Source organism: Lates calcarifer, linkage group LG7_1 (assembly GCF_001640805.2).
Source record: "Lates calcarifer isolate ASB-BC8 linkage group LG7_1, TLL_Latcal_v3, whole genome shotgun sequence".
Lineage (NCBI taxonomy): Eukaryota > Metazoa > Chordata > Actinopteri > Centropomidae > Lates > Lates calcarifer.
In genome coordinates, this window is record NC_066839.1 from 10,741,555 (window position 1) to 10,768,898 (window position 27,344).

General features: G+C 40.6%; 1 protein-coding gene across 5 annotated transcripts in view; it reads left to right on the top strand.

The window, feature by feature from the left end:
- The window catches only part of usta (uronyl 2-sulfotransferase a), a 91,593-nt gene that overhangs the window by 19,895 nt on the left and 44,354 nt on the right, over window positions 1-27,344 (top strand). For 4 of the 5 annotated variants that reach the window (XM_051071867.1, XM_051071866.1, XM_051071865.1 and 1 more), the window contains exons 2-6: window positions 2,924-3,040; window positions 9,243-9,286; window positions 15,275-15,430; window positions 21,329-21,408; window positions 21,507-21,660. In XM_051071867.1, coding sequence (XP_050927824.1) covers window positions 2,924-3,040; window positions 9,243-9,286; window positions 15,275-15,430; window positions 21,329-21,408; window positions 21,507-21,660 — 551 coding nt within the window. The remainder of the gene's footprint in view (window positions 1-2,923; window positions 3,041-9,242; window positions 9,287-15,274; window positions 15,431-21,328; window positions 21,409-21,506; window positions 21,661-27,344) is intronic. The other variant, XM_018672644.2, reaches the window with a different exon arrangement.

A 27,344-nucleotide genomic window follows, 5' to 3' on the forward strand; every position in this document is an offset into this window, starting at 1 on the left:
ACTGGAGCACACACAGTTTAGTCATTTTAATAAGAATTTTCAGTTCTGTCTTTCTTGTGTTTGCATGAGTCTGTGCTTCGTGGTGGAATCATGATGTTTCTCTCTGTTGAGGAGATTTCAGGCCATTGAGGCAGCTCTAGCTGCCAGATGCTACAATTTATCTTCTTCTGCTGACCTCCACAGAGAGCTTGCAAACTGATTTGATAACATTTTCTTCCTGTTTCCCCTTTGCTGTCTCTCACTCTTCCCCTCCCTAGCCCCCTCCTCCCTGTTTTCCCTCCGACTTTTCATTTCCTCACTGTGCTCTACACTACACCAGCTGCTTTTCCTGAATCTGGTTCTTGTGTCACATGACGAACCCAGAGGAATTCTGGTTCTCCGTAGGAATTCTGTAGCACTCTCTGATCCCTCCCTCATATGGTACTTTTTTTCTTCCCCCCGTTGCTCCCATTCTGCCTCTTTCCTCTTTTCCGTCCAGAAGTTTGTCCACACCCCCCCCAGACTCCCACAGGGCATGGGGCGACAGGTGATTTACATAGCACACCACAGACCCTCTGATGTGTGTACGGCCATTTGTCGACGGGCATGTGTGTTGTGTTTTATTGTTTTTCTAAGAGTTTTAAAAACCACAAGAAAACAAAGGAAAAAACTGATAAAGGAAATAGTTTGATGTTGTAGGAAATGCACTTATTTGCTTTCTAGCCTAGAGTTAGATGTGATGATTGATACCATTCTCATGCCTACAGTATATGCTAAATTCGAAAGCTACGTCCAGCAGCTGCTTAGCTTAGCCGCCTACCAGTACCACGAAATTTGAAAAGTTAGCTTCACTGCTGCTGGTAGGCACAATGTTTTTACATTTGGACAGAGCCAGGCTTGCTGTTTTCCCCTGATTATATTCTGTGTGTTACGCTAACTGTCTCCTGGCTCTAGCTTAACATTTAGCATTCAGACATGAGACTGGTATTGATCTTATCGTCTAATTCTCAACAAAAAAGCCAACTGTATTTCCCAAAATGTCAAATTTAATCAATTTCTGAGTCACTAGTCTGTGGCCTCATTCAGGCTTCTCACAGATGTGATTGTTTTTATGACTCTGTGTTTATTGGCTGTGGGGTTAAAGCCTGCTGCTCTGTGCAGTGGCGGTAGAGCAGAGTGCAGGTCCTCCAGATTCCAGGCTTACTCAGTGGCTCCATGCACGTTGAAGCGTGAAACCTAAAGCAAGCAGATAGCTGACACTCAGTGTGAAATCACACACAGTTGGAGAAATTTCTGCAGGCTTAAGACTCATGGACCATTTTGGCATTCATGCGGAACATTTAAACATATAAAGCAAAGTTTCTTGGCATGCAACTACAGGAGTTTCTCACCCTCAGTGTTCATAAAGGCTGCTTTTTTAGTGCGTTCAGAGTGGAGGAGGAAAAAATAATCTCTCACGGCCAAAATCATGACATGCCAGCAAAAATAGATGTCAAGATTTGGTTCACCAACAGTCTAACAATATCTAGTTTGGTCATGATTATGCAGTTAGGCATGGGTGCGCACCCAGCTTTTTGTTTGTTTCAAGTTTATCTATAGCGTGCCACATTTGTGACTCAGCAGAATCACCACTGAATCCTAAAACAAGGCTGTTCGATGTTTACAGTTTCCTCAACCAACTGTCGTCTGTTTTCAGTCGGCATTGTCATGATAGAGGAACTTGTAATATATTTTTTTTGTCTTTTCAATTCCTGTGGTCCTTTCTTGCTAATGGTTACCAGGCAGATCAGATCTCAACACGCAGAAGGTGTTTTTGGGAAACATTCTGCATCTCCTGCTCATGGAAAAGGTGAAAGTTCACATCAGAATGTGACATCAAAAAGCTGTTAAGTGATAAAAGAAACATATCAAGAAGTGATAAAAAAGAAGAAAAAATGTCTGCAAAAAAAAACTAAAAAACTGATATGGAAAAAAAGGTAGAAAAGTTAGCAACATGGTGGTAAAGAGTGTTACAGTGAAAGCACCCTGTCAAGGTGATGTGAAGAAACACTGGTATGAACACCAGACTAAACTCTGTTGTGATTGATGTGGAATTATAGGCCATACTAATACATGTACAGGAAGAATTTTACAGATGCATTGTTGTCTAACAGCCACTGTATGCTTTCAGATAATACTCAGATACAATGAAAGGTAATTTGACAACCATTTCTGTTTTGTTATAAAAAGGCATGTCTGAGGCACAATGGCAGACACAACAATGTAAATTTGTGGGGCAACAACATCTTGCTGATGCTAATTGTGCAACATCTCACAACAAGACAACAGCTTCATTTTCTCTCTAAAACCATGAATTTTCATTCCATTTCCAGTTGTGTATGGCGCAGATGTCACCAGTGGTGTTTGTGTGTGTAGCTGTGGGGCCCCAGCCATTTATGCATGATGCATTTCCACATCTGGTGTGTTTTGTGAGCTGGTGTAAAGCAACAGAGGCCGAGTAGTTGCCCAGTTGTGGTTGGTTTTTAATGGGTTTGGCAGCTGAAGTTTAACTGCTTCTGTTGTTGTTGTCGTTGTTGTTGGTGGTGGTACATGGGTCTACCATTATTTATATCTTCAAATATTCAGAAAAAACATGGATTTTGGTACTTTTTTTTGACTTTTTGACCCACAACATGTTTTGTATATTCCTTTTTGCTTCTGACAAGATAATGTGAATCTTTATCCAAAACACAGCGTATGTTGGTTCACCATAATACCGTGCTTTAAATGAGCATTATACACAAATATAATTTTTGAGGCTTCTTTCTGTAGTTGTAGTTAGCATATTTTACTATTTTGTGTGTGTGAAATTCCCCCCTCGCCCCAATGATTATTGATGTTTTTTTATTCAGTTTTCTAAAAAAGTAAGACTTAAAAGGTCCCCTCCATTTGACTTCTTTTATAGGGGTGTGTGGGAAAAATCTCTGGTCAGTCAAAATTGCCACCGGCAGGCCCTTAATCCATAAGGACAGGCTAGCAAGACAGCTGGTGTCGCACCCACATGTCCACAAGCAGAGACGAGGTACGTACAAACTGCACAAGCACTCTGGTGCTCTTTAAAGCAGAAGTGCAGAATTAGCTGATAAAGCATGCAGTTTACCAAACAGCAAGTATTGCGTCAATCTGAAACATTATTCTACGAACACTGACATGGCCACCCACAGGATATAATATTAAAAGATGATGTTCATCGCATCACTTCCTCACCAGCTGATGAGTTATTACTTATCTCACTTTAGCGTCAGACTTCTATTAAGATTTCAACTGTTTGCCCAGTTTTCTACATCATGGCTCATTTCTTCATTTTAAAGCTGCCTGATCTGACCTGGCGGTCAGTGCTGATAGACTCTGTGGCAGCTTGCTGGATAGATTAGGGTCACACAAGGTCAAGATTTCTGTTTTCAGTTCACAGAAAAAGGTAAAGTCTCCATGGTCCTAAGAGCAATGCTCAATGTACTCTACACATCTAATTTCAATTAATTACACTGCAGAAACACCCTATAGCATGCACTTGGAGAGCAGCCGCTTCCCTGTGCTGTAAAGTTTGAGTCTGAAAGTCACTGAAATCCTCCTTTCCCTTAAAACTGAAAATTCAGGAATCCTGCAGCAGCACAGCCTTGGGGCTCGAAGCAGGTGATGCCCTACTGCTCCTCGTGTGGTTGCTTTGCATGCTCGAACTGCCTCATTTGATTTTCTCCTTTACTTGCCTTCACTCTGTCTCTTTGACCTCTTCTCCTCCTCAAGTTTTGAGACATCAGATGACTCAGCTGGGGTCTTGTTCATCGATTTACTTTGTCGAGTGTGAAATCTACTGATGGTAGTGTGAAAGTGACTGTTCAAAGTGTGTTACTTTCAGCATCAATTTTGAAATGCACTAGTGACTAAATGCATAACTGATCAGCCGTTATCTAACAAAACATGCTAGATTTGATTCAAATGTGCTCCCTACTTCAAAGTGTGTTAGTTACGAACGTCTATTATGGACGCTATGGGTTGTCTTATGGCATCTTTGTCAACTACAGCACTCGTTTAGCCCTTTGCCATTTCAAAAACATAGCAATACAGGCGTTCACATGGATGATTTCCTCAGAAATTAGATGAATCATTCCTGTTTCTTCTGTTCTCAGAGGCACTGGGGACAGTTAAGCATTTCTCTTTCCACAAAGCATGTCTTTTATTTTTGACTCTCTGGGCATTTGGCTGCAGAGCCACTAGAGTCACCACTGCTTTGCTAGGTCATCAGTTTAGTGGTGCGTCCCAGTCATACAGTGTACACGGTGGCAACCACTGGTGTCCACAAAATGACATGCTAACAGTCACCCTGACGTCTCCCAGCCCCCTGTACATCTGTATGTATACGTGTACATTGAATTTCAGCAACCCAAATTTTAGGGGAGCAATAAGTCCACAAATTAGTCTCCAGGTTTTAGTGTTTTGGCACCTGCAATAACAGCAGAGGCACAGATGTGATATTTATATCACAAAGCTCTCCAACCATTGTTGATTTTTGAGTGACTGAGAGGTGATGTGGAGCAGGGCGTAGTGGGTGGAGACCCTGACCCTTAGTTTAACTCCCTTCTGTAATTAGGTAGATGGGTCGAGCCACAGGTCTTAATAGAGGGCCACTCCCACACTCAAAATCAAAGGGTTGTGTGACCACACACACACACACATTTCACAGACAAACACACACAGAAAAGCATGTATGTAACCCATACACACTGGCTTTGTTTGCATATGCTCTCTATTATGGCACAAATGTTTAGTAAGGACTGTAACCATAGACATGTGTCTAAGTTTAACTGGGTGTGTTTTACACAGCTGGGTCAGGCTGGAGTTATGTAATTTTCAACTGCAGTGCAGACTGTCATGAGATATAATATCTGTCTGTCTATCTAGACTCTTCTACACTTTTTCATTTCTCCACTCTGTTCATGTTTAATTAAAAAACTTTTCCTTATATCCCTTTAACTCTGTCAGTAGGGATATGAAGCAAGCACACACCTTTTATACTCTCATTTTTGTGTGGTATATACAAAAACTACAGCAGGATGTGGTTAAGGATGAGAAAGTTTAGTCTTCACAGGCTGAGAAACCTGTAATCTGCTTTCACATACTTGTAGAATTCCAGGGCAGCAGCTTTGTAACCCTCCATCTTTGCTTTGAGTCGTGTCCCACAGCAAAGCGAAGGCCCCTCAACTTCAACCCTTCTCCTATCCTCTTGGCTTTCGTCTCAACAGCCATTCCTGTGTGGTTTTCCGCTCCCACCTCGGCCTATTCTGGGATGTGTTCTTTCCTAAGCTCTACTTAGCTAGGTTGCCAATTTCACAAAGCAAATGAAATGGTCTATGCTCTAAATACATGTTTATGAAATTCCCGAACTTACTGTAGCATTCCTGAAGCAGGCCAACACCAAGGGGAGAATTCCAGAAGGAAGAATTATTCTGGGCTGATTTGGTCAAAGACTGGTTGGTAATTCCCCTGCATTTGTCGGGAAATGTTCCCGGTGGTATAGATAGCATATATTGCTTACAGACCAATATGTTTTCTCTGTGCCAATGAATATCTATCTTATATATTGTTTAGTTTTTATAGTTTTTATATTTGACACTAACAGTGTTACTGTCATCTTGTTGTGCCAGTGCCAGGAATATAGCGGCAGAAAAAATGCAATGAAAATAGCAAGTGGGATGTGTGGATGAGCTGCACAGGTTGTAGCAAGTCAGCTTTCTGAATTAACTACATCAGATGACAAAGTTTTTCACCCGAGAAAACTCAGCTAATGAGGTGACTAATTGATGTAGGTGGTAATTTGCAATTTGCATTAACAAGTTACTGGACAAGGGCAGCAGCTAGCCGTGTGTGTGTGTGTGTGTTGGGACCAGCTGTAAAATTTAATTGAATGCTTTCAGTTATGTAAATACAGGGTTCATAGTCGTGTCCACATATTAATAATATGGATGGTTGTAGTGGTTTGGTACAGTGTGACTTTTAGAGTTTGTTGTCCCTTAAACTTGTGGAGAGAAATAGTGAGAGTTTGTGCCATGGGTTTTCTCAGCAGATTTTCTGTAATTAGTTCCTGTTGGGTTTTTGAATTGTGCAGAAAATAACATCTATGATGATAATAATAAGATTCACACAGTTTGACATTTGGTTCTGTCATATAAATCACACGCTGCTTAATCGCTCAGCTTGAAGATGTACAGTATTAGCTTTCAGCTTGTATTATTTACATCTGTTGTTCAGAAAATCACAAAAGAGTGTTGATTTATGGAGACCTCTTGTTGCACAAATCTTTTTTTTTTTTTTTTTTTTACACATTCTTTTTTGATTTAGTGAAAACAAATCTGTTGTGGGAGTGGAAGTGACATCCACAATACACGGCACAGATTGCAATACCAGAGTCGTCTTCATGCAGGCTTTAACATCTCTTGTTATTTTTAGGTTCATTTATTTTTGTTTTTGTTTTTGTTTTTTTTGTTTTTTGACTTCTCTGGTTAACATATACACTGCTATAGTATTTACTGATTAAGACCTAAAAGCACTACTGATTTACTTTGTCTATGTTGCAGTATTGATTAGATAATTGTACTTAGGAATGGTTATGCAGCTGCTCTTAGCCGGAGGGCGAGTCCATGGATCTTGTGACACAGTAATCCAATTAACCATTTAGTTACATGCCCATGCATATCCACTCACCAGTTAGTTTCTCCCTCAGTTACTCACAAACACACACACAAACACCCACACATAATGCATACGATAAACTTGAGGATTTGTTCAAAGGTGGCACTGACCTGTTTAATTTGTGAATCCATCCCTAACTTCTAAAGTGAGCCCTTTGCCCTCTTATATGTAACCATTTTTTCACTTGACCAGTCATGACTTGTGTATTTCTAACCCCTTTATTCAATGAAAAAGCAACATTAAGTGGCAAATTAATGTGATGTGCATTTGTTTTGTTTCCACACTAATTTACTGAAGTTTTTTCCTTTAGTTTGTGACTAATCTGTGGACATAGCTCAGTCTAAAGGAATGGTAATGAATTAAACATAGTGCTGGTTTTGAAGGTCACTCTTGAATTTGTATGGGCAGACAGAGGATTTTAGGATAAGGAGTGAAGGCATAGTTGCAGTCACCAAGTACAGTATGAAGCAGGCTGTGGCCTGTTCAGTGTGTAGTTTTTGAATACAGATATTTTTTAATATTGCAGAGTTCTAACAGGGGATCAGAGGACAATGGGGTCGATGAGTACAGTGCACTGGACAGTGGCTTTAAGTTCATTTTCCTCTCTTTGTGGGTGGTGGGGGTGGAGGGCAGCTGTCAGCTTTTACGAGCCTCGTGCCCTGGAAAAAATGAGTTCCAATTCTCTATCCAGAAAAACTCTAATGAGAAGCACACGCAGGAGGTGGGGAGGGGGGATTGGAGGTCGGACGAAGAGGGGAAGGGAAGGAGGGGTGGTTGTCTGTGATGGATGACAGACGAAGGAGCGGAGATGTCTGCTTCTTCTGCATCCTCGCCCTGCCGTGACCCTAGATGCCTCGGAGAAGAGCTGCAAAAAACACGTGCCTCCCTCAGCATTCCTTAGAAAAACTGTGTAAAGTCATGAAAGAGAGACAAAGACAGATGCTAAGATAGAGAGAGTTGAAAAAATACCTGAGGTTGGGCATGGTGCAGCTGCGTCGGTATTTATACATCCAGCACCTGATGAATTAATGAGCCACAACATGCACAGGAAGCCAAGCAGGTTCTATACGGCAACTGTGGTGTGTGTGTGTGTGTGTGTGTGTGTGTGAGTGTGAGTGTGAGTGTGAGTGTGTGGATAAAGAGAGAAAGAAATAGATATTGTAACACAGCCAAAGTGAGGCAGATTGGATCTCAGTGTAAGACTAATTACTCAAAGTTTACACACCACTATCTAAAGTATAAACAGTACTTACAAAGTCATACAGTACACTTCCAGCATAGGTTTATAATAACATATTTAAGTGTGAGCCATGTGGGAAACTTATAAACTGCTTATAAACCAATGTGTGTGTCCATGCATCATTTCTTGCTATTCTCATCTGTGTGTTGGATCACATTTCACAGACACAAGGAGAGACTGTAATATTTCCTCCCTTTATAGCTATATTCCCCCCCAATGCTCTCCAATTTGTCTTTCTCTCGTTCTCCTGGGCATACCACCTGAATGTTGTAAATGTGATTAGAAGCGATGAGTCTCTGTGCCTGGACAGACAGCCAAAGAAAAGGCCGCTGTCTGAAGCAGCGAGCCTGGATTTGGAGAATGGTGTGAAAGGACGGCACAGATCCTCAGTGTGGGGTGGTCTTGAATGGCCTCTGTTATTCCCACATAAAACAGCTTCACAGTGTTTAATATATATTGTATAAATAGACTGCAGCTCTCTTCGTGACTTCCTCACACTTAATAGAGAAGAGCTGTGCTGCTTTCTTTGAGTGACTGTGGCAGAGGTATGGAGTTTGTGGGGGCAATGAAGTGAAGTCCCACCTCTTGTTTCAGACCCTATAGAGCAATGTGGGCCCCTGGAAGGTGTAGAGGCATTGTATGGAGTGGAGCTTAAATTAAATGAATCTGATTAATGTGGCCACTGTAAACAAACAAAAGTAGGAGAGCAAGATTAAATCAGGCAACAGAACATGTAAAGAACTTGCATGGCAAAGCAACAAGCTACTTTGCTCAACCACCTGAAAAAACACCACAAGCTGCAGAAGGATCAATACATAAAAGCCAAGTGGGATGATGTTGTTAACATTAACTTACTGAATGCCCATCCATGTCTAGCTTCAGCTCATCCATAACAGCTACATTTTATAGCTCCCAAAGACGGACTGAAATAATCAGTGCAATCACAATTAATATGGCCAGACGTTATGTGTTCAATTAACCGTGAAAGCAGAGCTCTGTTGTTTTGATTTTGGCTTTTTAAAAAAAGTAGTGGGGCAAACTTAAATCAACAGGGGTGTAGCACAACATGGAGGTGAAAGCAGTGAACCCGCTTTAAAAATATTTGAATAATTTTTACACCTCAACATCATCTAGAATTTTGAAACTGGCAAAACATAGCTCAATCATTACCTGCTCCTTTATGCTAACAAAGTTGATTTTGAACCTCATTCATCTCTTTAGTTGTTAATGTTGTGAATGTTAAAAGTAATTGTATAGAGGGTATTTTCATAATCTTGACGCATATACTTCTTTGCAGGTGAATCCACATATCTGGATGACCACGGACCCCCTGCTCCAAGAGTGAGTATTTCCCTCTATCTCTCAATGTCATCGCCTCGTTTGTCCTGTTTTTCTCTTTTCGTCCTGACCTCTCTGTCTCTGCTGAGCTGCCCTGTGTTTCCGAGCCAGTTCAGTCCAGTCAGGATAAGGGTGAGGTCTGTGTGAAGGAGCTGCATGCAAACTCGCTTTAAATGCCAACTAGACCCAGCTTCAGCGCTACAGTAATGCTCTGAACACAGTCCGCCCTCTCTCACACACACACACACATTGCTGACACAGGGGCCTTGTATTCATCCAGCTGCATGTTTGCATGACTATCTGTCCCCTGTGCTCAGTCTTTCTCTCCCTGCCAACCGCTTTCTTCCTCCATCTGCCCCTTGTTCATTATCTAGTTCTTTAATCAGTCGCTACCTCATTTTCACCTAATTCCTGACCCATTTAATTCCACTTTATCATTTGTACTCTTTTTCAGTGTTGACTTAAAGAGTTATTGTTTTTTGTTTGTTTGTTTTTTTTTTTTTGTTTTTGTTTTTTTTATCTTCATAGCTTTTAGCACATAGCTAACCTGTCACGTTCCAGTTTGGTCACAGGTTTGTTTGTGGCTGATGTGAGCAGAGCAGCTGTTTGGATTCCGTCAGGTCACATGTGGGTTTTGTTTGAGAGTTATGTGTTTACTTTGATAAGCCTGTTCAGGCCACTAAGCCAAAACAGGCAATCACAGTGCTTGTTTCATACAGATAACAGTGAAGTGTTATTTGTATGAAACAAGCTGTGGGGACATTGTTGGAATCTGATACAACTTTCATTTTTCAGGGTAAATCATTATCTTAAACAAACCTTCATTTTTCACTTACAGCACGCTCACAATGTCAATTTACTGTATGCTATTAAACTGTATTCTGTAGCTTTCAGTATATTATAGGGCTTGCTGAAATTTAATGGAAATGAAGTCTAATAAATTTAAATTAGTTTCCATTTCCCATAGAAGATAAAGTGGAGAGAGTAGCAGCTTGCCTATGTCCTGAGGCAACCGATTCAGAATATTTACATTATTATACAAACACAGAAGCTCTGGAATTCATTTTGACATGGAAAAGTGTGATTTTAATGGAGGGGGTAAGTCTCCAAGAAGCAGAGGGGAGTGATAAAGATGAATTCACTCGCAAGTCATTTCATTAGCTTTTGAATAAAATATGTTCTGCTCTAAATGTTGTTTTGTAATTAAAGACGTATGCATGTCGAAAGCAGGCATTATCAAAGAGATGGTTTTGGCATAAACCTAAGTTGATAAAGGGGAAAAAAGTTTGATACACCAAGATCACTTTTGAGTACTACTGGGAGCTCACAGCAATAAGCTTTACAGGCAGCAGCAAGTTTTGTATGTGACTCTTTTGCCCCAGGTTTTGTATTTTAGGCCATGTACAGTACTTGCTGCCCTACCCTAAACCCTACTCTGGGTGTATTCCAGGTTGTAAAAACACCTATCACTTCCTCTGCATGCATTTTAGTTAAGATTAATGTATATTATTAACAGTGAATATTGTTCTAAAAAGATACTAGAAATGAGCATCAATGAAAGACAGGCTATTCAAGGACACAGTGCTCTCTTTAGAGAAGATAAAAATATGAAATTACCAACTACTGAAACTAAATGTGATTTTAGGATGGAATAATGAATAAATAATACAGCAGTATGTATACAATTTAAACTGTATTAGACTACCATTTCTGTGAAAAGGATGATCATCAAGTTTGAATTATTGAGTTATTTTGGTGGTAAAATTCTATTTAAATGCAGGAAATAGCATTCACATAGTTTCAGATTTTATTGCCCCCAGAGATATAACTGAAATGGATCTATCGCTTATTTCTGAAACCCCATGAAGTTCCCTAAGTTTGAAACCAATCAAGTACTCTGTCTCTCCCTCCTTTCACTCTGACTCTATGAAGTTTGACTGCAGCTGTCTTTTGCAACCACAGTAGCCATACTCACTTTACAAACTACATACAGCCCCCATCTGCACCGACTGGGCTGACAGTGATTATACATTAGCCGCTATGGATTGATTCCATATCTGTCGTCATCTCATCTCTCACACAGATGATGCTGATGCCATGTCAGCGGTGAGCACTACATCAACCACATTCACTCATTATCTTCTTGTTGACATCGCACTGCAGTGAGATAGAGCTTCATTTTCAGAAGAGGCCGGTCACATTACAGCACATGTGCGCAGAAGGCTGGGGGTTCTGGTAAATGTAGGGAAAGATCAGAAAATGAGTTGAAAGCTCAACGTATATTAGAGCACATGGAAAAACCACGTAGCTCTCAGAATAGAGTTATGAGTCTTTATGTGTATGGAAGCATGACAAGAATGCCTACAGTTTTACACATGTGCAGGATGTGTTTCTAAATATCATTTTATAGAATGCATTTTCTAACATGTTTTTCCTAATTCTTTAATTACGGTAAATCCAAAACAGAACAGTTTATAGCCAGAGTTGTTCCATCTTAGTTCATACGATAAAGTTCTTAAGGCAGTGCCAAAGGATATGTTTTTCAGAAATATTTTGAAATGTTAAGAAAAGCTAGATACATTTTCATCTGATCTAAAGGGGGAAAAAGTGATAGTGACGTTGAAATGTCTTTGAAGAGTTTTTAAAGAAGTGAGTGGCGTTAGATAAGTTCTGATGATGTGAGCTAACATTTTCCATATTTAATGAAATCAGAGGACAAAACCAAAGACATTTGCACTGAAATATTTTAATGCACAAACTAATGTCCATAAAAGCATGACAGATTATTAGTTATTCAACAAAAGCATTTCGATCTTCATTTGTCACACGCTTATCACATTTCATCAAGTGTAAAACATTAGTGGTGGTTCTGAGGAACTGAAGTCATTTTCTCTCAGCCACTGAAAATCAATTCATCTTAATTCAGAAATACATACTTGGATGGAAACTCAGTTGTCACAGCTACTTAAAGCAGTGAGGCTCCCTCCCTCCCTCTCCCGGTGGGAGTGAAGATGAACGGATATATCATTAATAACAGGAAACACTGAGAATCTCCGCTGTGCCCTGACGGAAACCTAAATGTGCTGTTCTCCACTCAGCGTGGGATGAGCAGTTGACAGCACAGAGCAATGAACCCAGAGTAGGAACTTAACTAAAACCAGCAGAGCATGATTTCCTAAGCAGAGTGCGGGTTAGCAATGGTGTACTGGTGCGGGCTTCCAGGAACTGCAACAGGAAGACGGATGAGTGTGTGTGCGGTGGTCCCGACATGCAGCAAACCGAGACGTGTTCTCAAACTTGCTGTTAGATGACCAAAGGTGGCAGTTAACAGGATTCAGTTCACCCTCTGTGGAGATGGGTGGTCAGGCTGTGAGACGGAACTCGATAATTTATGGATGTTTGTTGAATGTCACGTCTGAAAATGTCTCAAAACACTATGAAGCCTTTGGAGGGTTCTGTGCAAGTGTGTGTTTGTGTGTGTGTGTGTGTGTGTGTGGGCAGGGTGCTAGAAAAAGAATGTAAGAGGAGAGAAAGTGGAAGAGAGAATGTGAGAGAGAGGAAAGGTGCAGGACGACTCATCTCCTCATCGCTTTTATATTGGCTTGCCAGCATCAGAGCTGTAAATACCACAACAACAGCATGACTCTTGGGAGTACGAGCGTCCAGATGAGACACGGTAGAAAACAGCACCGTTACATAATAATTTTTTAAACCGTGGATCGACTATTGACAGAATCCCTTAGTGCCAGACACTGCGAACGTTTCTCACAGCGTGCATCACAAAAACCCAAGCTCTACAGAGTGCAAATGACAATAGCACAAACTGAAAGGTTGCCCTTTCAGTGCTGTCAATGCCGGCGGGAGATTTGGACTTTTGATGGCATCTTTGATGTTTGTCTTGTGTTATACAACACCAGGCTGTTAGAAGTCTGACTCAGTCATTTGTCATCATATCAGTGGGGAACGGTGTCCTGCAAAACACTGCGTGTATTTCATCTGCCTCATTATTGTGATAAGCCGAGAAGTCTGTAGTTACTTGGCAAACGCCGAGGAATGTCAGACTGCTGTCCAAGAGAACCATCTCCTATCTGTTTGAAATCTTTTCCCCAAACTGAGTGAAACTGCAACAACTGACCATTGTTTTTTGTTTGTTTTTGGACACCACCAATATCTTATCTATGAAATGACTTTTATCTATTAGAATGTGAAAAATAATATACGGTTTAAAGACTCAAGCTTAAGCATGTCTGTCAACAAAACTTGTATAAGCTTGTATTAACACCAATTTCGCCTGTGAATTGTTTTTCCAGTACAGAACCCTCCCTACTCCTGGGGCAAATGTACCCATGCATCTTGTTTTCACATTGTGTCAAACCAGTTTCAGACCGTAATGGCTTTCGGTAAAAAGTGCTGTGATTCTGGGGAAAAAACAAACAGGAAGTGGGATCAAGTGAAAATGTTGCAAGTGACTGCGTGTCAACAGACTGATACTTATGTCTTTTGTCCTTGAAGTTTGTCTTCCGAGTAGTTCCTTCTCTTCTTTGCTCTCTCTTTCGTCCCTCTTCACTTTCCATCCTGGTGTTACTTCCTCTGTCTTTCCACTGGATTCTGGCGAACATTCAGAGAGGCCCTCACTGTTTTTGCTGAGCCCGTTCATGGGTAGGACTGCTGCTTATGGAGCAGACAGGACGAAATCAGTCAGAGTGTGTGTGTGTGTGTGTGTGTGTGTGTGTGTGTGTGTGTGTGTGTGTGTGGGGCCATGCTGCGTTCTGTGGTGTGGAAACAACTGTCTGCAGCAGCAGGGCTACAGAGCACTGAAATTAGCTAAAGATGAGTAATAATTTCATGTCACAGTGGAGAGAGACACAGTAGACACACAATAGAGACACAATAAGCCTTTCAGTCACTCACTCACCTAGTAAAACTATCCCAATTGTTCATAAACTAGCCACCCCATGAGCCGGTGAACTCTTTCATTCAGTCAGTCAGACTGTTTTCCAAACACACAGTCTCTCAGATATCCAGACCCCCCCCCCGCCTCGGGAAAAGTACAATCACCCTTCCAGACTGGGAATGCTGACAAGAATTTATCAGGGCTGCATTTTCCCCCATCAGGTTTAAAAGAAGGCTTCACTTGAAGAGAAGAGGGAAAGGGGTATTCAAGGTAACAACAGACAGAAGTGATCTGTCTTTTTTTTGAGCTAGATCTCTATCACTTTTTAGTGAAATCTTCCAGATGTCCTTTAAGCGACATGTCTTCCTTGCTCCTATTCTTCCTTTAATTCCTTTAACTGGCCCTCATTTTCTGTCACTCTTGTTCCCTCTGGTAAATTTCTCTTGGATAGTCTTCATTCTTAATGGGCCTCTTGTGTAAACCTCATGGACCCTTTGGGATAATTGCCACATTAGAGCATTCTTGCTGCCCTTGTGCTAAAGTAAGTGTCATGTTGAATACTTAAGTCAGTCCCAACTTCTCCTTACAAGCAGAGATTTACCATAATAAATCTGTTTTTACACACTGGCATCCACTGTATTTTAGGGTTTGAGTCATGGCTGAGCTACTTGTTTAATTGGTGACTCATGAAGTGTGTGTGCATGCTGCAGCTTGTGTGTGATAAGACCCTCAAAGGTTGCATCACTATCACTTTGCAGAGAAGTCAGCAGAGTCTCTGACTCATGGAGTTCAGTGGAGGAATAAGCGTATGAGCAGAGAAGATGAAAGCATGCATGTGTGTGTTTTGTTAGCTGAAAGAGAATATGTCGAAGGCTCCGTTGAGTCCAGCTCCAGGGGGAGAGTAGATGTGAGAAAAAGAGGCAATAACATTTGATGAATTTCCTCCTTTACCACCAGATTTGGTGTTCAGAACAGTACTGGTGCTCAAAAACATGCGCTGTAACTACAACATGTATCTATAAAATTTGTTCAATTCAGTTCTCACTCCATTTTCGTTCTTTTTCACTTCATCTGTGTGTGTGTGTTTGTTTTTGTAGGTGCTCCCGTTCCCCAGCCAGGTGGTTTATAACCGTGTGGGGAAGTGTGGCAGCCGGACAGTGGTCATCTTACTGAGGTTACTGGCTGAGAAACACCAGTTCAACCTGGTCTCCTCTGACATCCACAATAAAACACGCCTCACGAAACATGAACAGGTAAGATAAACAAGATGATGCAGTGGCTGGTTTTAAATGTTCAATCAAAGTGGGAGTAAGGTCATTCTTATGATATTTTGTCATTAATCTGTGGTGTGACATGTAAATGAGCAAATCCCTGATACACTTACAGTTAGTTCAATAGAAAACTGCCACTTACATTTACATTCATATATGGCCGAGGTAACAGAAGAGAAATCAAAAAATGAACCTATTTTCTGGGAGCCTGTGGGACCTGGTCACTGTCAGATTCCAGGTTCCAACACTTCATGCATCATAATTTCTACATATAATAAAGTTCAGCCAGGCCCACACCCAGATTCAAAGCAGCTGACTTGTCAAGTCCTTAGAGAAACAAGGTAGTGTCCCAGCTGAAGGTAACACTTAGTGTATGTGGGGAAAAAACTTAATTGATTTCTATTGTGCACTTAACTATGCGGTCACAGTGAACAAAACAGCAGCAGGCGTTCATTCTGTGTTTGTCTTTCATTCAATGTGGGAAAAAAAGGCTGAAGGATGGAGAATCTTCTTTTATTATTTCCTGGAATATCTCAAGGACATGAGTGTTGGCTTTACAGAGGGAAAACTGTTTTCATTTAAAAAACCGCAGCATTTTGAGACACTAAGAAGCGCTGGCCTGTGCCATTGGGAATGCCAGTGCAAATGCTAATGCACATAAAGCATATCTAAATGGCACTGATTTTAGCAATTGAACACACATAACCTTTCTCTTCTGACTGTTTCCACCAACCCCAGAGATGTTTTATTTTCCTACAATAAAGAAATAAATAATGTATACAAATGATTTTCCAGCTACATTTGGAACCGATTCATTGGGCACTGTGTGTTTTGATGCAAACTTTAGCTCCTACATTTGCTGCACCACAGTGTAACAATACTCTGTTACAAGTAAATGTTGTGGATTCCAAATTAATTTGCCTGTAGGTAGAGGTTCAGTATTGTTATATTTTATAAGTTACATTTTTATATGGTATAGTAATCTCCTCAGCACAGTCCTTTTTTCCTATGAATATTTTGTGTTTTTGTGTTTTATTTCCTGTGCAAAGGAATTCTGAACTCTAAACCATATGGCACTGGATTGTTAATACTGATATTTTGGCACTGATGCAGCTTTTTAATGTTATAGTTTGTCAAGGAAACATGGTTTTAACTACTGTTTATACTGTTAGTGTGTTTAATCTTTAACTGTTCATTACATAAAACGTAAAACTACTGTTCGTTAAAATTTATTTTAAAAAGTAAAAATAGCTGAAAATCTTATTATTAGAATAGAAATACAATGTTATCCTCTGAAATGTAGTGAAATACATGTATAATATCTGTCCCTCAAAACTGTGCTTAAATACAGTGACTTGATCTCTGACACTCCCTGACAGGAGAATCTCCCAGCTGAGGTCAATGATTTACAGTAGAACTGACTGCAGAAATATTTAGATTCCTAAGAGCCAACGTAAAACCAAGCTTCCTCATATATACTTCTGTCAATGACATTTCCCATTAACACAACGCCCTCTTTAGTCATCTGGGTGAGAAAGTGACTTAATAACTGTGTGTTTGTGTGAGATCACAGCGATGCGTTTGCAGCGATGACTCACACCCTGACATGACGGTATTGACAGCATCCTCTTGGAAATAAGCTGCTGTTATCCATTTGTGAATACTCAGCAGTTGCTAAATATGTATAACCATTACTGACCGATTTGATGTAAATGTTGAAAGTCAATATTGGAACAGCTACTTGTTTACCCATTCATCACACCCTGAAATGCTGGCTGCACACACAGTGGCAGAACACCATTAGACTCATTAATGTTCTGGACATAAAACATCTCTGTGAATGGTCTCAGGCAGTACCCCTCAGAGAGAGAGCGTGTGCATTCCAGTGTCTGTGCAAGGAGAGGTGGTGGTGGGGGGGGGCTGTCTGTTTAAGAGTGTGTGTCTGTGCTCATGTTTGCGTGCGATTCTGTAAAAGTGTGTCGCTGTCTTTGTGTGTTTATTTGCGTGTAGTTCTGTGTGTGTTGACTTATGCAGATCCAAATGCACGTCGCCTAAGTTTAGAGATGCTGGTCTCATCAGTTGTGGTTCTGGCTCAGGAGTGCAGTTTTTGGACCATCTTCCTGCTGGCTCTCCCAGTAGTCCGCTAATGGGTTTGCCCAGGGTTGATGCCTTGTTCGTGGGTTGCCAAAAAGTGAAGGTGCCTTATTCGTCTGGAACTTTGCAGAGCTTTCTACAGATTTTAAGCATATAGTGACCTATCTGTCCCTTTCAGTACCGGGGAGGGAGGTGGGGGGAGGCTTAGCAGGAGAGAAGATGTTTCCTGGAAAAAAACAAAAAACAAAAAACAAAAAAACAACTTAAAAAACTTCCAAAAACAGAAAGACAGCATATTTATTGTGTGTATGTCTGCATTACTGTGGGATCACATTTCCTCCCTCTTACTGTACCAAAAATGTAAACCAGTGGACAGATGCTCTGCAGCCACGAACTTTGTGTATCTACATCCGCCGCAAATACACAAACAACAAGAAGTGTCTGGTCTCCGTACAAGCAAAGACTATAAATAGTTATTCCCTAGTATCATCTCGACAGCTACACTCAAAGGAAAAGTTTGCTTTTTGTCACTTGCCAAAAACTGGATTGGACTGGGTGCTAGAGGAGGTTGAAATTTTCTTATAAAGTGGCTGCTAAAACTTTTATTTCAAAATTGTACCATTTTTTAAAATTGAGGATATTCATTTTGGTTCAAAATGCTCACTTCTTGTGTTCAAGGACTCTTGAAGCAGTTACATACATTATGTATGGGCAGTTGCTGTAATATCTGGAATGATCCTCAACATTAATTTTTGCACGTGAGATGGAGAGACATGTGGTTTTGGCTCTTCCTCTGTTTCCCTTGATGAGCCCTGTGAGGACGCCACGGGGGCTCAGGAAGGAGGGGGGTTGGGGTTGGGAGGGGGGTTTGCAGGTATGCCTGGAATCTCAGACTGTCCTCCACTTTCCCTCAGTCTCCCTGCAGCTCTCTGGGGTAAGAGGGGTGGGGGGGTCTGGCCAGACAGACCAGAGGGGTGGATCAGAAAACACACACACACACACTAACTCAGCAAATGTGCCAAATGTGTTCAGGGTCTGCACATCAACCTGGGTGTGGGGGAGGGGACAACAGGGGTTAGCACTGGGCTAATTGGTCTGGACTAATGGTCAAGGGGGAGCAGTTTGCTCAAAATAAACTTGTTTTTACAGCAGGATTGAAAATGAATTAATAGAGACAGAGAGTGTAGGAGAGTTGAGGAGGGACCCAGATTGGTGAAATGAATTCTACAGCACTAATGAAAGTTTTAAAATGTATACTTTGTAGCAGGAGACATCTGCAGAAAGTGGAAGCAGAGAGAGTGGAAATGTACTGAGTTTATAGAGAGGAGGGAGGGTGCGAAGCCCAAATCTGACTGGGGCCTCAGATTAACTACCCTGTGTACATAAACAAGTATACATATTACTGTTCCTATCCAAATAGTCTTGCTATGACGTAACAGGTGCCTATACATAGTTTATAAGAACAGCACATTCAAACAGCTGATCAGTGCTGTTTGCCAGAGAGGTCTCTATATAAAGAGTGATTGAATCTGTAAAGACGGGACAGGACAGAATATCACCTTTATGGCAGAAATCAGGCAGAAACTGTCCTCATTTGTTTTACAGAAAGATTGACAGCATCAAGAAAGATTTTATGGTGCTTACAGTAGTAATCTGTGATTTGAGAAATAGTGGAGACCTGGTATTAGAAGTTGCTGTCCATAAGTGACACTTTCAGCTTTGAATTTTCCTTCTTTTTTATGATTTATGCTTAACCATCAAGAGCCATGCAAATTGGAAAGAAGAAACATTGTCTCACGTCTGTTGGTTTGTGTAAAGAAGAGCCACTTTTCCAAACTTTGCAAACAGTCCTTCTGTTTGGCACATTCACCTTGCTGCTGCCTGGCTTCTCTAAAATAACCAGACTCTACCAGAGTAGATTCTGTTGCCAGTGAATGCTTTATTAATAGTGTTTTGGCTCATCGGCCAGGTACACCCAGCTGCTCTGCTGAATCTCCCCTGGAAGCAAGGATGGGAGGCAGTTGTCAGGCACTCACTTAGAAATGATCCAGTTACAGTTGTCCCCTGTGATGCATAATTCACATACAGGTTCATCTGCTATTTTTCCAATTGTAGAGAGTTTTTAAGCATGCCTAGGTGGTGATCTCTTCCGCTCTTACAGCTTTGGAGAGGTTTGTTGAATATGGCCAGTTTAATGTGTAGCGCTGTGCACGAGCAGTGGAGGAGGTTCTGAGTGGTCTGACCACCACTGTCAGTGTCCACTTCTGTCTGCCTGCAGCACAGAGCTTAGGATGCTGGGGCATAGGATGAACCAAACTGGACCATTACATATTCTTACTGGCAGAAGAAGCAGCTGGCAATAACATGAGTCATGGCGGTAGCAGCGGCACGTGGCTGTCTACACTCTCCCTGGACCAGCAGTAGAGTTAGCTGGGACAAGGACAAGGAATAATTCATTCTGAATTGGGTTGATAAAAAGGGAAATTTAACTTAACATGAAAAAAGAGGAATGGTTTTCATGAGATATACAAACTTGAGGAATACTTGGTCCTCTAGTTAAACTCTTGATGAATTCATGGACTGGTTCCTTGCCCATTACCCCTGTGGGCATTCCCAAAAGTCCTGAGATGTCTGACACTTCCAACACTTTATCTGTATTCGTCTGGCAGCAACGCATCTGCATTTTCAGTTTAATAAGTCAGCTTTTTAAATATCCAGATGTCTCCCAGAGGTTCTGATGGGAAAAAATCCACCCAGTTTCACAAATCAAGAGTTAGTTGATACATTGCAGATTGTCTTAAGAAACTGAGTAGTAGTTACAATATGTATATGATAATAAATCTCAGTGGACTACCTTAAAAGAGCTCTTATATTACTGCATAAACTTGTTGCTTAAATGTATTGTCAAGTTCACGACCAACCAGCTATGACTTTATTCTCTGTTTTTGTTATTTTAGAATTAGACACACTGTTTGCACCACTGGTGCAGAGACATAACTTGCATATGAACTAATTTCATACTGTACATGTGTGACTAAGATAACCGGGGTCTCACATACAGAATTATTCCATTATGGAGCTATTTATGTGAGGAATAACGCAGAATTAGGTTTCTGTTGCTTGGCCTTCACTCAAAGAGCTAATGCCAGGGATCTGTGCAGCACTGTATAAGGAACTACTGTGATATCTCATGTTTGTTTTGGCTACTGTTAGCCTGTCTCTCCATGCAGACCAGGAAAGCCTTTGGGAAGTTTTTTTTCTGCAGAAGAAGAAGAAACTTGAAATAACAGATTCAGAAATGTTGGCTTTCCTCTGTGAATGAACAAAACAATAATATTACTTCATGAAGTTGTGCAGTCATGGCAGAGACTGAAACTGTGGTGAGGTCAGTCTGGAGTGGAGGATTATGCAAATCAAATCAAGGTGGACCTACAGCCACATAAACCTACTGCCAAAGTACATTTTATTCGTGGTTACGTGCTCGTTTCAAAAATTCAGCCCCTTGGGATCTATATTCTTGTTTCCATTCAACAATACCTGAGGATGCTCTTTGTTTTTTCTTTGTATTTAGTTTATTAGGAAGCCCCAGTCAATGAAAGGTACATCCAGTTTCTTTCTAAAGTCTTGCATATGCTTTTTGTTATGTACTATTAATAACTTTGATTTCCACCCTGACTTCATACACTGGCAATTAGGATTGGATCTCCACTCATCTCAGTTGATTACCCCTGTTTATGGCAGGTACTGTTGTACACCCCTTAATTGTGTGTTTGTGTGTGTTTTCAGGTGGACCTCATGAAGAACATCAGTAATATCCCTCAGCCATTCCTCTATACACGGCATGTTCACTTCCTCAACTTTACCAGGTACAGGAAATACATTATCTCTTAGTTTTGTTTCCTACCACATGTTGGCTCAGATGGGCAGCAAGTGTTAACTTGTATGTTTGATTTGTCCTCGCCAGGTTCAGGATAGAGCAGCCTGTCTACATCAACATTATCCGGGATCCCATCAATCGGTTCCTCTCCAACTACTTCTTCCGTCGCTTTGGTGACTGGAGGGGCGAGCAGAACCACCTCATCCGCACCCCAGGGATGAAAGACGATGAGCGATACCTGGTGAGAGCTTTGTTTCCAAGCATCAGTTGATTAATGTCTCTGCCTTTTTAAAAAGGGAGCTGTTCACTGAAGCATAAATTTGAGATTTACACACTTTAAGTTGTATGTCATGTTGATATAGAGAGTGTGTATGTGTATTGTGGAATAAATCACTGTCTGATTTTGGGTGTTTTTCACAGAGTAGATACATTTCTCATTTGATGAAATTATGCATAGATACAAAACACATTTTTTAGTCACAGATTATCTGGATGGTGGAATGTGAAGTGCACCACTTTTCATTAAGGGGAATGATTTATGTCTCTTTGCTGGACTCTAACACAAAGTGCATTCACATGTCCTTGCAGGCACATGGGACTTGTTGATTGATTAGCTGTAGTTTTGTGGCCAAAGCTTTGCATCTGCCTTGGAATTTGGAAAAAGGTTGGATTGGGAGGAATTAATTATCTGTGGTTTGGGCAAGCATCAATCACAGGCTTTCAAATCACCTTTTTTTCTTTCCATACAAAGCTGCGTATCACTCACCATAACTTTGCCTTATGTTTGTGATAAAGAGAATTGACAGGGTCCCACCACATGTGAAAAATGATGACTAGATATACTTTGTCGTAAGTGTCATTGTGTTCTCTCTCTCTCTTTTTTTTTAAACAGTTCTTTAAAAAATGATTTGAAATATTAATTAAAATAGATTATTGACTTTTAAAGACATTTTGTTCCACTTAGAAATGTTGAGGGTTGTATTTTGAGCAAAACACTAAAATAGTGAGGCCCTAACTATAAACAAATACACAGCACTTGTAATTAAACTACAGCTGTAAACTGTGGCTTTTGAGGAGGCACCGCATTTGGTTACTATGTTGTTGTGATCCCAAGAGAACCAATGGAAGAAACTTTAGAACAATATTATTTAAAGAGTCAAGCAAGCACTGAATCTTTTAGCTTTCTTCCCCTCTATCTGCCTTTCATCTCAGTCCCAGCGCCGACAAGCCCATTTACTCTCGTATGGACATTAGCTAAATCAATGCCATGGATGTTTATGGTTTGAAATACTAATGCGTTTGCAGTATTTGATGGAGCTGCACAGTTACTTTATGACTGAGTCACCGGCTTGCCAATAACAGTGCTTTAAATTTGTATCTGTTTTGGATCCAGGCCAGCTGGTTTCATAACCTAAAGCTCAGTTACGACATGAATTGAAATGTCATGTACTAATTTCTTATTCTAGTATGACATTGATGTACATTATAATTATAGAGGCATATATACTAAGGTGTATTTGTAGCACAGAGCCATAGTAATGATACACTGTATGATCTTCCACAAAAAACCATACAATCCTAAAGACATACAGTGTTTTCTGCTTCCATTCAGTCATTAAATAACTGATAAATAGTAAATCCTGTGTCAGCCAGACCAATATGTTTCATGTGTTTGTGATCTCAGTTTGTTGTTGTCTTGAGACAAACATCAACTTCCTAAATGCTAATATATAAGTAAAAGAACATTTCTTCACTACAGAAATATATTAAAACCACATTCTGTTCTCTTTGAAGATGTTCCACAAGTAGTGTTGCTGGAGGGAAAAAGGCAAATTTTAAGGCCACGACAGCCTGATGCAAACCCATTATTTAAATCTGATTATGATTCCAATTAGAGACCTGATTTAGTATAACCACATCAGAAACTTGGTATCCTACATCTACATCTGCCTTGCAGAGTTGTTTACCCCTGTAGCATCATACTAAAGGCGATGCATCTCAACTTTTACAGTACATGCCATTTGGAGGCGCACTTTAATTTTCAAGTTGCCATTTTTTGATCTCTGAGTTTCACACTGTGGAGGAGTATAAGTATAAGGAGTATAATTGAGTATAAGGTCGCACAGTACAGGTAACAGTGAAGTGATGGGTCTTGTATAGGACTGGAATTCCCCTTAAGTAAGACAAAGGGCTACATTTGGAAATTATTGTAACACTAAAAAAGGTCAAAACAATGGTTCTATAAATATCTGGTCTATATTTAATGGCAAATCAATATCCAGGTACACACACAGATACTCCAAGTCAGTCCTTCCATATCTGCAGCCATACTCAGGCTAACAGGAGGAGTGAATGTCATTCTGGCTTGAGTCTGACTGGGTGTAATTAAGTATTGCACTGCTTTCCCTGGAGTTTTGGACCATGTGAGTTGAGTTATTAAAGTATGCAGACCACGGGGGCCCCTTGCTACAGTTAAAGGGGAGGGTGAGGCTATGTTGCTGTAGACTCGCTTACCTGTGTGTGTGCTTTTGTGTGTGTGTTTGCGTGCGTGCGTGTATGTGTGTTCACACTCCTGTACTTATGAGGACCAAATGCTTTAGACGGGGATAAAATTGACTAAAAGCTTCCGAAGTAATAACATTTTGTTGGTGCTCACTTCTGTGTTTTAAGATTGTTTACATAGTTAGAAAACAGGATGTGACCCCCTTGAATCAGTCTAGTGTATCACAACTCTTGCCTTCTTCCCCATCATATCTAGAACTGAGATTTTGTTACATACCAAATGCATAGACATCATGTTATGTATTGGCGTTGTTTCTCTTAGATGGCACCTTCTTCGAAAAGACATGTCTTCATTTCTTGATTTGCTTTGCTTTCTCATCTCACTGCTTTACATTGCTGTTGTTGGTATTACTTCTTTGTACTTACTGTGCTCAACGCAACAACATCAACAACCTAGCTTACCTAATCAGCAAAATAGCTTGCACTTAGGTGCTAAATCATATCTAGAAAGAGTGGCTGCAAGTATGTGCCACCCTAACATTTGTATAGCTATACAGTGGCTTGTCTAAATTCACCCTTTTTTTTTAACCTAAAGTATAAAAAAAGGGTGAATTTAGGAATAAGCATATAGAATCACAGACAAACACAAGCTGATTTGTAGTGTAAATATTAATCAGTTTAATTTGAAATATCTACAAATTATACCTTTCATGTAGATTTTAAGATTAGGTTTAAGGGTTAAGAGTGGAGAGAGTTGAGCCCTCAGCTTCTGTGAGCTGTTGTGTGGGAAGCAGCTGTTCACATGCATTCAAGGGATGGAGAGGGTTAGTGGGATACTCTCCATCAGACAGATCAGCAGCCTAAAGCAGCAAGACTGCAGCACTGATTCTCAGCAACAGTTTTACATAATAGGAATTTATTTGATTGAATGTTAATATCTAAAATGAGGCTTAATAGAGATTTTTAAAGTTTCAGTGTCTTGTGTCGAGAGTTTAGGTCCAGATTTTGTCCCCACGAGATGAATGTCCCCACAAGTATAGCATTTCAGATACATGTGTGTGAATCAGCATGAGTGCCCTGCTATGTCAACATTCAGAGTTCAGACTAGTCTTGGATTATATCCCCTGCCTGGTGTGCATTAGCCCTGCTTGCCCTGCGCTGGGTGGATATGAGAGGTGTCAATGAAAGAACACTGTCAGTTTGCTAGCTGGGGCCGAGAGAACCTGATGCACGTGTTACTGAGACATTCCTGTGGTCGGCTTGGATTTTCCGTCAGTCCCCACACCCCTTTTTACACACACATACACTACACTATACAGAGGCAAAGGCATGGACACTTGAGTGCAAAGAGTACTAAGTATACACACATACAGGACTGAGGATATGCATGGACTGTCAGTTAAGACTGAGATTATTTTTATTTGAGAATGAAATGGGTTTAAAAGCCAACTCGCATAGATCTGGTCAGATTATTTAAGGCGCTGTATAGAATTAACTGTATATTTATTTGCCTTACTACCAAGAACAATGTGTGCCCTACCAAATACAATGTGAATATGCTTGCAAAATATCCATGAGGTAATTCAGTGCCTCTGCTGAACTCAAAGACCACGGATTAGTTCTCACAGTTTGAAAATACTGGTCCGATCAGGTGAGAATTCCACGGCATGTGAAAATCATCTGCTCTTAGTTAATATGACATTTACAATGACATACATGCACTCAAACAAATATGTGGACACAAAATGATACAGGCTTTACTGGCATCAGCCATGCCCTAGCATGTCTTGACATTAGAAACACCAAGGTGGTGTATCTGTCACAGGGTTGATTGCCTAAGGTGCAACCGACATGAGGTTGACTCGTCACACCTATTGATGTTGACAAAACAAGCAGCCTACATGTTTTCCTTTGTTTTTCTCTTGTAGGACACAGAAAAATATCTTCATGCCATTTTTGTTTGGATTTTCTGTAAAGCAGTTACAATCAGTATTTTTATATTAACAATGGGTCATGTGACTGTAAGGTTATCCAACTAGGAGTTGGTGGAGACATATAAAAAGAGCTAAAACGACAGAGTGAATGTTGTACTTAAATTCATCAAGTGGTCAGAAATGCGACTCCAAGTGAATGATGGATTGTTGTTCAAAAGACCAACTTCAAAGATGAGAATATGTCAGTGTTGTGTTTACAGCTTGTTTTCCACTGCCCCCAAGTGGCAAAGAAAATTGATATTGCAGGTTTAAATATGATTTAACTGAGGTCTTCTGCTCCCATGCTCCCTGATGGATACTCAAGTCAGACTGTCCCATGGGAAAGCTTTACATCATCAATTACTACTGATTTAATTCATGCACACAGTCCATTCAGCGAAACGAGAGGCCGTTGTAGAGATTAGGGCCTATTTTGCTGCAGTGTGTTTGACTGCTCAGTTGGCTTAATCCACAGCGAGAATAGGAACAATGAGCCCGAGTGTGCACACGGGAGTTCTCTTCGAAATACTAATGTGGCTTTCTAAAGAGAGTGCATATTGTCTGTCCACCATGTGTGTGCGTTATTTGATTGGGCATAGTTGTATATAAATGAATTGTGGCTGGATTCCCAGAGGTCCCCTAAATGTTGAGGCATGAGGGCCCTGTATCAAGTGTTGGAGCAAAGCGGAGGAGGGACTTCCTGGCAGTGAGCCATGTGTGTCGGGGAATGGCGTCACACGTGTCACTTCCTGTCCACCTTTCTCTGTTTCTTTGACTCTGGCTGTCACTAGTTTTTCTTTTTCACAATTTCTGTTTTTTATTTGGCTTGTAGTGATTTTCTTGGTAGCTTTTGTGATGTGCTGCATTAGGTTAAGAAAGAAAAAGAAAAAGTCTCACGGAGTCCAGTGTCTGTTTATTAGCATGGCAAGTTAAGAGTTTGTATGTGTGAAATGTACTGTAACTGTTGCATTTGAGTTCAAGTTAGTTCAAGTATCAACTGTAACTTGATTTTCTTTTGAAATCTCTGCATGTGTTTTATAGTTTTTCACACAGAATATGCTGCCAAAATCTATTTTTTTCCCTTTGAGAAAATGTAACACTCATCACAAAGAGGAGACTGTAGATTTCAGGTCAGGAGATGTTCTCATAATTGATAACACTGGATGTACTGACACGGACTGTTCTTTGAATAATGAAACACAAGAAGAACAACAAATGGCTCTTGAAATTATGAATCAAAGAAAAGCAGGGCAAACTTATCGCAAGTCCGGACACAACCCGTATACTAACAATAGCACAATGCTGCGCTGTTTTCTAAAGGTTCCTCTGGGGTTTTGTTGTGGTTTCTTTGAAGAGCTTTCCAGTGGTTTGCTTCACTGATCACCAATAAGTCCTGTTCCCAGTGCATAGTGCAGCTCAGAGTAGACAGTCATAAAGTTCAAACAAACCC